The 10,216-nt window shown below is 33.5% G+C and overlaps 1 protein-coding gene across 1 annotated transcript; it reads right to left on the bottom strand.

Moving 5' to 3' along the window:
• Positions 1-5,217: 5,217 nt before the first annotated feature.
• Positions 5,218-5,943, bottom strand: LOC141706434 (uncharacterized). Its single transcript, XM_074509195.1, has 2 exons — positions 5,554-5,943; positions 5,218-5,481 (listed from the first exon to the last, which is right to left on the bottom strand). The coding sequence occupies exons 1-2, from the start codon at positions 5,917-5,919 to the stop codon at positions 5,335-5,337; spliced, it is 513 nt and encodes a 170-aa protein (XP_074365296.1). The 5' UTR covers positions 5,920-5,943; the 3' UTR covers positions 5,218-5,334.
• Between the last annotated feature and the right edge of the window lie 4,273 nt (positions 5,944-10,216).

The following is a 10,216-nucleotide window of genomic DNA, read 5'->3' as shown; positions in this document are numbered from 1 at the left end:
ACAATTATTAGGGCTCTTCTAGGTATAGGAATTTGTACACGAAGATAGTGTATGATCAATAAAGGATATACCCCTTCCAGTGAAGGAAGCGAATGTTCAAGGCTGATCCACTTATGCTAGTTCAGGAATCTCTGGCCAGAGTGAATGAAATTAGAAAGGAGTTTCTAATTTGCATAGAACTAAGCATAGTAAATGGTAAGCAAGTGATTAAATTAGATAGGCTTGACACGAGATCCATGCCTTGTATTTAATCGGGAACATTGTAGGCTAGAAGGAGTTTATTGTACGGTAACTATTCACTAAATAGGTTCTTGGTATTCTAAGCAGTGAATTCATATTATCCGGATAGTCGCGATATGCCGAGAAGTATCCCTCACGATGTAGAATAAATGTGATTAATTAATTAATCATATTTAATAAATTAGAGAATTTATATAAATAATGATAAAATAGTTTTATTATTATTTATATCTACTACCGGCTTAATATTGAACCTACAGGGTCACACCATAAAAAGAGAATGATTTAATGGTGGAGGAATTAATTAATAATGGTTAATAATTATTTATTTGTGAAATAAATAATTAATTGGAAAATTTAATAATTGATTAAATGAGATTTAATTGATTATAAATTAATTAAGAAAAGTTCTTAATATTATTAATTAAAGGATTTAATTTTTGGAAATTAAATCAAGAGAGAGAATTATTTCTAAAGTGTTTAGAAAAAGGATTAATGATTAAAAGGTGTTTTAAATATTAATGAGAATAATAAATGGGATAATAATAATAATATTTATGGGAAAATTTTAGCTGAAAATTTTGCCTATAAATTATCTATTATAGACCATATTTTATTCTAACCCAAAAAGAACCCGAAAACCCAAAAAGTTTGGAAAACCCAATTCTCTCCACCTCCTTCCTCCTCCTTAACATCCTTTTCTTGGTGGATACCGGTGGAGTGCTTCACACTTGAGGAGCAACTGCTAAGGATCTCTGATCGTTGTCTCCGAATTATTTTAAAAGGTTAGATTCGATCCCTCGAATTTTTATTCATGATCTGTATGCTTTTATTTGGATTTTGTATGTGTAAAAATGTTTTGCCATGCCCCCGCTGCGTTTAAAATCCAACACTCCTTTGGTATCATCTTTGCTGGTTGATCAACAACTGCAATAGAGAGCTTGGTAGGCTTATATGGTCCATCATTAATTCTATCAAGGTATTCTGGATCTGTGGCTTCCAGAAATATAGCCATCTTTACCTTCCATATAGGATACTCAGATGCTCTCAGTATGGAAATCCTAATACTCTCATATCGACTGTGTGTTTGATTGTTTTGAGTATCTTGAGTTTTGGTGGGCTTAGGTGGAGTTTGTGTTTCGTCAGACATGATTGTAAACTGGATCTCACTGTTTGTATATCAACAGAGAGGCTCTGATACAACTTGTTAGGTCACACAACACTATAGAAGGGGGTTGAATATAGTGTTTATACAATCAAATCGATTTAGAACACAAGTATGTAATAGTAATCAAGTTTATTCAATATAATAAGCTCTGTTACAAAGTAGGTTAAACTACTCTCTCAGTGATGAACAATATCACTAAGAGCTTCTAGGTTACAATGAATAATGTTCTCGTGAATGATAACACATATAGTGTAAATCATAAACTGTGTTTATATAGTACACAGTTACAAGATATCTTCTAATTGATATGGAATATAATTCTGTCTCCTAAAATATATCAATCAGATATTATCTTATGCAGTCCTATAGTTGTCCAACTCTTCACGCATATATTCTTTTGTTTTAGTCCAGATCCTCTCCTGTAAATCAGCTGCATTCCTTATCTGAAGTACCCGCACTTAAGTCCTGATATAAATCCTGACGGCCTTAAGTTCTGACTTCAGTAAGTTCTGATTTCCAGTAAGTCCTGATAAGTCCTGATATTAAGTTCTGAAACTAAACACAACAGATTAGACATGACATCACAAATATATCTAACATGCTACATACTTATTTACATAAGCTACTCCTTCAACAGATAGATAATTATGGTTATCCATTGAAGGTTACAAAAGTCACTAGATAAATCTACATAAGGTGTTTTGGTGGATTATCATCAAGACTACAACACATTCCTAACAAGTCGCTCATCTGTAAGAGAATTCACCTAAATGGTCATCTACTGAAGAGCTCGCTCAAACCTCCCCCTCAATTTGAAAGGTTGCTCAGGAGTTCTCACCTAGTAGTGGTCGCTCAAAGCTTTATTATTGTTTGAGTGCTCACCCGGAGAGATCTCTTAAAGCTTTTAAAACCGCCTTAAAACTTTTTGACTTATATGAAGACAATGTTTTTACTAAGATATAAGGTTTTGTTTACAAGGATGCTAATTTTTAAAACCGCATGTGAAAGAGGGTGTTATTTGTAGATGAGCTATGTGAAGGAGGGTGTTATTTGGAGAAGACCTATTATGAAGGAAGATGTCATATGTTAAAGACCTCTTATAAATTGAGGTGTTATTAAGAAAATATCCTTTAAAGAAGAATGCTAAATTTTTAAGACCTCTTATAAATGAGGATGTTATATGTAGAAGACCTCATTTAAAAGGAAATGTCATATGTTGAAGATCTTCTTTAAATGGGGTGTTATTTGGAAGATCTCCTCTAAAAGAGGACGCTGTTATTTGGATTACTCATGAAAAGAAGGAAGTTATCTCTTAAAAAAGCCCTCGGGGGGTGATTATGCTTTAAAGATCCTTAGAGAGTGATTCTGTTTTGAAGACCATCGAGATGTGAGCCTAACTCGTGACTAGTATCCTAAGTCGGAAGAAAATTATAGAAGTACCAGCTACCTAGCCTCTTCAAAGAAGGTTAAACCTTTCATAATTCATTGTTCATGAAATTGAGAGAATGCGGTTACACCTGTGATAATTAACAAGACATGAAGTGGTGGGTTTATCAATGACCTTACCCTCTATTATGAAGCCTCGCCTTTTAGAGCCTAGAACAAAAAATGTATAAGGAATGATATTAAAATGCTACAACGAGAATTAAAGATGATGAGTCGTGCCTTTCGAGCAACTAAAGGTATATCTCACTTATTATAGACCATGTCACTAAAAGCCTCACGCTCCACAAAAGTTCTGTTATTCTTCTAGTTCCCTCATCCACTAGGCTTGCTATGAGGTGTCTCTTTAAAAGAATTGGGTCAAACACCAAGGAGTTACCAATTGAAGAAGTAAAAAAGATTCAGGGTGATATCCTCCACCAAAGATGTGTTCTCTACCAAAGGTGTGTCCTCCCCCAAAGGTGTCATCTACCAAAGCCCGGAGAGCTCTCCCAAATGTTGGCTTTGGGCCTTGACCATAGAAGAAAGCTTAAAGTCACTTGACTTGAGAACAGGGCTCGCACAAATATCATCGAATTTTTTAACAGAAGTTTCTTTTACTCTTAAAGTTGCAAGAAACTAGGGGTTAATTGTTACACCCAAGATTAGGTGTAGCCAAATTTTATGTAATTTTGATTAAATTTTATCATAAATTATTTTATTAACAGAATCGCCTCTTGATATTTATGGAAAAAATGTTTTAGCTAGGAAGAAAACATGTTTTAAGTTCCAAGGTGATCAATTTATATACTATTCAAGATTAAAATAGGTTAAAAAATGAAGAGGTCCTAAAAATATTAAGTCAGAGCAATTAATTAAAAATAAGAGAAATACTTAAGTAATGGCAAAATAATTAAGTTCCAAATTTTATATCTTATAAGTTTAGTAGTCGAACGACTACTAAACTTTTGTACCTTATAAGTTCCAATTTTTTATTAATTGAAACTTATAATATTCAAAAGTTTAAAACATGTGCGATGCACAGAATATTGTATGATTTTTTTATTTAACTTTTATCAAAATTTTGAATATTATATCATTAATTTCAATTGAATTGATAATGCATTTAAGTCGAAAAGGGTAAATTATTGGTTAATTATAATTATAATATCAATATTTTATTTTACTAAATAGAATGACATGTTATTTTTTTTGGGGGTTAAATGGCAGTTAGGTCACTCAACTCACTACTAACTTTCAGTTGAGTCATCCAACTCAAAAAGCTTTCAGTCAACTCACAAATCTCTTTAAAATTTGCACGTAGGTCACTTGCCGTTACTGACGTTAAATCTTGGATGGAAAAATGACTCAGCAATCTGACATGGCTGATTTGTGGCATATGGACCTCATCTAACCCTTGTACCCGACCCAAATACTAGATAACCCTGTATATCATCCCTCTTTTATAAACTCTCCCCCTTTTATAGAAAATTAGGGTTCATATCAATCTCAAAGCATCTCATAGAAAATTAGGGTTCATATCAATCTCAAAGCATCTCCTATGTCCAGTACGAAGAGCAGTAGTTCGTCAGTTAGAAATCCGTTCGGAAGTAGCAGTAACTCTTGGGCGGGTGGTAAACATTACGACCCTGATTTTGAATATCGTTTCAATGATATCAAATGCAAGTGCGATCTTGTGGCACCATGTCAAGAAGCTTGGAAAGAAGGGATATTAGACCCGGGAAGAAGGTTTTTCGGTTGCAGTCAATGGAAGGCAAGTGTATTTTGCATTGTTATCTTGTTTAATGCTTAAATGTATTTAGCTAACTTGACTTATAATTTGATTAGGATTCGAGGAAAAAATGTAACTTTTTTCTATGGGCTGATCCTCCATACACCGATAGAGCAAGAGAAGTTGTTCAGGATTTGAAGGCAAAAGTGAGAGTCAAAGATGATCAACTGGAAAGAGCTATAGCAGAGTTACGTTTTGTCGAAAAAAAAATGTTGGTTTTGAACGAAGAATGTATGTCACTTCGTAAGAAAAATGGTGAATTAGCAAACAATGTTCTTAGTAACAAACTAGATGGTAGCAAAATGAAGAAGTTAGTATTGCTTATAATTATAGTTTGGTTTGTTTTTAGGTTCTTCAAGTAATAAACTAGATGGTGAACATTGGTTACAATGTTCTTAGTGATTTCATGTAATTTGTACTTCATATAATGGATGCTATCAATGTTATCAACATTTTGTTAGTAAAAGATTCTACTCTACCCATGTTTCATAATATAAATGCACTGTGATGTTCCAGAAATATGCAATATGCATCAAAAGTTTAGATAAAATAAACTGGGAACATAAGATTCTCATTACAAAGAGTTTAGGTAGAACTTAATAAAGCTACATAATAAATTGGGAACATAAAATAATAAAAGAGTCACACTGTCAATGACAAAATGTCTCAGAAGATTCCCATTACAAAATGTCTCAAAAGTAACATAAGATAATCACTTCTTCTTTGGTCTTGGAGGTGCAAAGGACTTGACAGACTTTCTTGGAGTTTTTTTCTTGGCTGATTGTGCAACTGTTGGAGGAGTTGATGCAGGTGGTGTGCATCCAGTACTGATGTGGTTCCCCAGACTTGGAGTTGGCATCTATGAAAAAACATAAAATATAAGTACATTATAACAATATGCAGCAAAAGTTTGGAAACTAAGAATACTTACAAATTTCATTCTTTGGTTAGGCCCAGGTTGTGGTTCTTCCATGTTTTCCATTGTATCATTCATCAGTTCATCCTCACCAGTTAGGATTTCTTCTTGTTGCAAGTGCATCTCTTGAGTTACTTCTTCCATAGCAGACTGCTCCTTTTGTGGTGTCCCCTTATGCTTTTTTGGTCCCTCTGGATACAAGTGTTTATCTGGACATTTATCTCTTTTATGGCCCTCCTTCCTACAGAGACCACAATGCATTTTTCTCCCTGAAAAACTCAGTCTAGCCTTCTTACCACTAGATACAACACCCTCCCAACCCTCTCTTCTTCTCATCTTTTTGGGCCTACCTCTAAGCTGTTTCACAATCAAAGGGGGCATAACTGTGTCACCCTCAACATCTTCCCAGAAATCTTCCCCTCTTATTACATCCAGAAATTTTTTTAGCTTTAGGAACAATTAAGCAATCCCTTCTAGCCATTCTATCTCTATTTTCATGCACTCTTGTCATTATCATGTCATGTATTTCAATGAGCATATCAATAAGAGGCATGTACCTTGCTTTGAGAATCCAGGAGTTGAAGCATTCACTGATATTATTCTCTGTAGAATCAGTTTTTGAATGAGTCTTGAAGTAAGCCTTGGACCACACAGCAGGATCCAATTGATTCATCTTCTCAAAGGCACCCTTGGAGACAGAAGCAAGTTCTTTCATGGCAGACTTAAAAGCTTGTGGGTGAGTTGCAGTAGATGCTCTCCAGAAGGCATCAGTAACTGCACCACTTGGATATTTTCCCTTCAAGTTAGCACCTAGATGTCGGGTGCAAAACCTGTGTTCCACCTGAGGTAATAATTCCTTAATAGCCTTGTCCAACCCCTACATCCAGTCATATAACAAGTTAAAAAGTGCATAAATTAAAGTCAGAAATTTAAGTCAGAAATTGAAGATATAGGATGAGCAGTTACCTTCTGTTGGTCAGAAATCAAAGTCTTTCTGTGTCCATCTTCAAGATCTAGGTCTGCTATGAGAAGCTCTAGAAACCACTTCCAGGAGTCATAGTTTTCACTCTCTACCACAGCCATTGCAATAGGCATAATGCAGTTATTGCCATCTCTCCCTACTGCAGAGAGCAACTGTCCACCTGTAACTGTCTTTAGGAAGCAGCCATCTAGTCCTAAAACTGGTCTGCATTCATCTTTCCAAGCTTTCTTCAAGGCAGCATAACATATGTATATTCTTCTAAATCTACTAACATCTCCTTCCTGCAACCTAGTTGTAGAGATCTTCACAGTATTCTGTCTATTACTCCTAAGTATCTCTCCACCAAATTTTCTCAACTTTGCATAATGTTCAGCCATCTTCTCTACTACACCAAACAATGCTGCTTTCCTCACTCTACTACATTTAGCATCACATACATCAACCTTAAGTACCCTCTTGAACTCTTCTTGCATATCACATAATTTCCAGTTAGGATTTTTTCTTATCCTATCCCCAAACACTTCGACAAGGTACTTAGTAGTCACTAGCTTATTTTTATGGTTCCAAACACAATTATGGTCATTTATTATTGATTTTATCTGCCACCTGTCCTTATCTTTATCATATCCCAACCACATTTTAAATGGGCACCCATGTGCACACACAACTTGAACCCTTTTTAAATCATCATGTGCATACTGGTAGGGTCTGCCAGTCTCCATTGAACTTGACCTTACTGCTTCTTTAAAGTCCTTTTTACAACCAAATATCTGACCAACTTTAAATTTTATGTCTTTGACAGGTGTATGCACATTAAAAAACTCATCTACATATTTCATTTTATCATATCCAGGGGGGGGATTAGCATAACAAAAATCTTCATCACTCTCCTCACTATTAGGATAAAACCCCCTATCTGATTCACTATCTTCATCACTCTCATATATTTCATTCAAATTTGCTTCCCTCTCATGTTCATCCATCTTCTTTTTTTCTTCTCTACTGGATTTCCTAATCTCTGCAAACTCATCATCACTATACTCCCTTTCAATATCAGACTCATCAGTAGGTACAATAACATGGTGGACATACAGGACAATGTTATTACCACATTCCTTGCCCAACTCAATTATTATTGGCTTCGATTCAGCATTAAGCAAATAAATCTTAAGTTCAGGAGTTCTAAAGTACAGGGAATCATACTCACCAACAGGACCACTAAATAATTTCTTCAAATCATCAATACTAAGCTTCTCCAAATCAATACGCTTATAAAGTTTTCTCACATTACTTGTGTACGATTGAAAAGGAACATGAACAAAATGACCTCCATAGTATAATATAACATTATACAAATTATCCCTGTTAAATGTAAGTAAATAATTAAAGAACCCTAATTTACACAGGTACAGAGCATTCTAATAAAATAGAAAAAAACAAGACGGGTTCAACCCTAATTGAAGCATCCTAATAATTAAAAAACACAAGACGGGTAATTACTTACGTTGTTTCTTCTCCGGTGGTCGCATTTTCATCCACTTCATCCTCTATGCCTGCGTCATCATCTTCAATCACAATTTCTTCTTCATCATTTGGTTCTTGAATTGTACGAACTTCAACTCCTGATCGAGTTCGAACCATCTCCGAAATTAGGTTTACAGATGAAGTGATTTTGGGGGATTTTGTTATCTGGTGGAGTGATTTGGGGGGATTTTGTTACCGGGTTATAAGAGGGAAGAGGATGGGTTATAATATAAACGGGTTTTTAGATGGGCTGGGTTATTTAACTACGTGGCATCTGATCTGGCACTCATCTGGCACTCATCTGGCAGCAATAGACGGACTTCCGTCTATTGTCAACGCGACTTAACGGTCATGAAATTTTAAACGAGTACAATGACTTAAATGAATATTTTTAATTCACATATGACCTCAATGAGAACTTTTTGAGTTGGATGACCCAACTGAAAGTTAGTAGCGAGTTGAGTGACCTAAATGCCATTTAACCCTTTTTTTTGGGGGAGGAACGAGCTTGGCTAGAAGAAATGAAAAATATAATGTGTTTTATGTAAACAAGGTAATTGGTTAATTATTATGGTATTTTATTTTTAAAATAGGCTTGACCATGATATTTGAAAAATTGTATGTTTTAGTTGAAAAAATAAAAGAAAAAGATATCATGCTTTAGTTGAAAAAAAGAATTAGTAGTTGTTTTAAAAACATATTTCATTAGTCATTATTAACAATAATACTATTAATAAATGATAGAAAATTGAAAATCGTTAAACTAAAACTTTCAATATTTTATCTATTATATAATACTGTACATAGGTCATATATTTATATATTATGTTTGGACAATTTGAAGATTTGTACAAATTAAATTTATTAAAATTAATTTTATCATTTTTAATGGTGATGTTTTTAATTGAATTTTGTTTGTAATATTATTGGCCATTAAATTATAACGTAATATTAGTGAAAAAGTCGAATTTAGTCCCTAAATAAGGATACCATTTGAATGGAGAGATTTCAAGAGTACCTATTTGACACGGCCGTTAAAAGTTGTTGTAATGTTTAAAAAAGTATTACTAGGAAAATCAGATAATTATTTTAATATATTTTTGATATGTGAATGTTTTGGGGTGTAATTTATTAAAAACAGTTTTTATAGAGTTTAGTTGTTCTCATCTTCCCGCAAAAACTGAAAAGAAAATAAGTTCAGTTTTTTTTATCACATCAACTATTTTGTAGCGAGTAGCATTTTTCAATATAGTTTCTTTTAAAACTACCAAATAATTGTCCTCTTTTCATAAAATATCTATTTTTTCATAATAATCGTGGGTAATATATTTTTTAAAAAAAATTAATTCTTTAGAATCACAATGTGATATTATATATAAGGGGTCTGTGACATATGTTAGTTAGGGATATCTTATTTTACACACTACTTGAGGGCGTTGGATCATTATTTAAGTGGATGGGATTAAAAAATAGCAAAAAATGCTAATGTGATTATTTTAGAATATTTGTTAATTATGATATTTGAAATAATTGACAAAAGGGTTTGTTATTCTAATATGATCAATGATTTTTATTTTTATTCTTACCACTGAAATATATGCTAATGTATAAAAAAAATGTATAAAAAGCCACGTGTGACATCTTAGAATGGTAGCATCATTTTAATCATTATTGATCATGTTTCTCTTCAACTTTTTTTCGATGGTCAGGCAACATAATTTCTGTCGGCTTCACTCTGGAGATGTGACGCCAAAAAGTTGCAATATCGCAATGGCTTGGTGGACCATATGATGCACTAGAGTCTCCCTCACTGATAATATTATTTCATTTTCATCGAGTTCTGCATATAGATATTTAGATGATTAAATTTAGATACATCAAATTTAATGCCTGAAAAAAAGTATTACCTATTTAGCAGCATCATCGTCTTCAATCCATATCGGAGCACATTCTTCATTATTTATTAAAAGTAGTTCACAAATATATTCGAAAGATTACGATTAGGGATGATAATTTCAAGTAATTCGTGAAGTTTGTATTCGATTGACCTTACAACCATGGATTTAGAAAAATCAACATAAGCCATCATCATCATCATCAAAATATAAATTTTAAAACTCGCATGAAAAAATCAAATAAGTAGATGAGAAATAAAAGACATAGCATCCAAAA

The sequence above is a fragment of the Apium graveolens genome, chromosome 2 (genome assembly GCF_009905375.1).
Source record: "Apium graveolens cultivar Ventura chromosome 2, ASM990537v1, whole genome shotgun sequence".
Classification (NCBI taxonomy): Eukaryota; Viridiplantae; Streptophyta; class Magnoliopsida; order Apiales; family Apiaceae; genus Apium; species Apium graveolens.
Note: the sequence above shows the minus strand (reverse complement) of the source record. Positions and strands in the feature narration are given on the sequence as shown.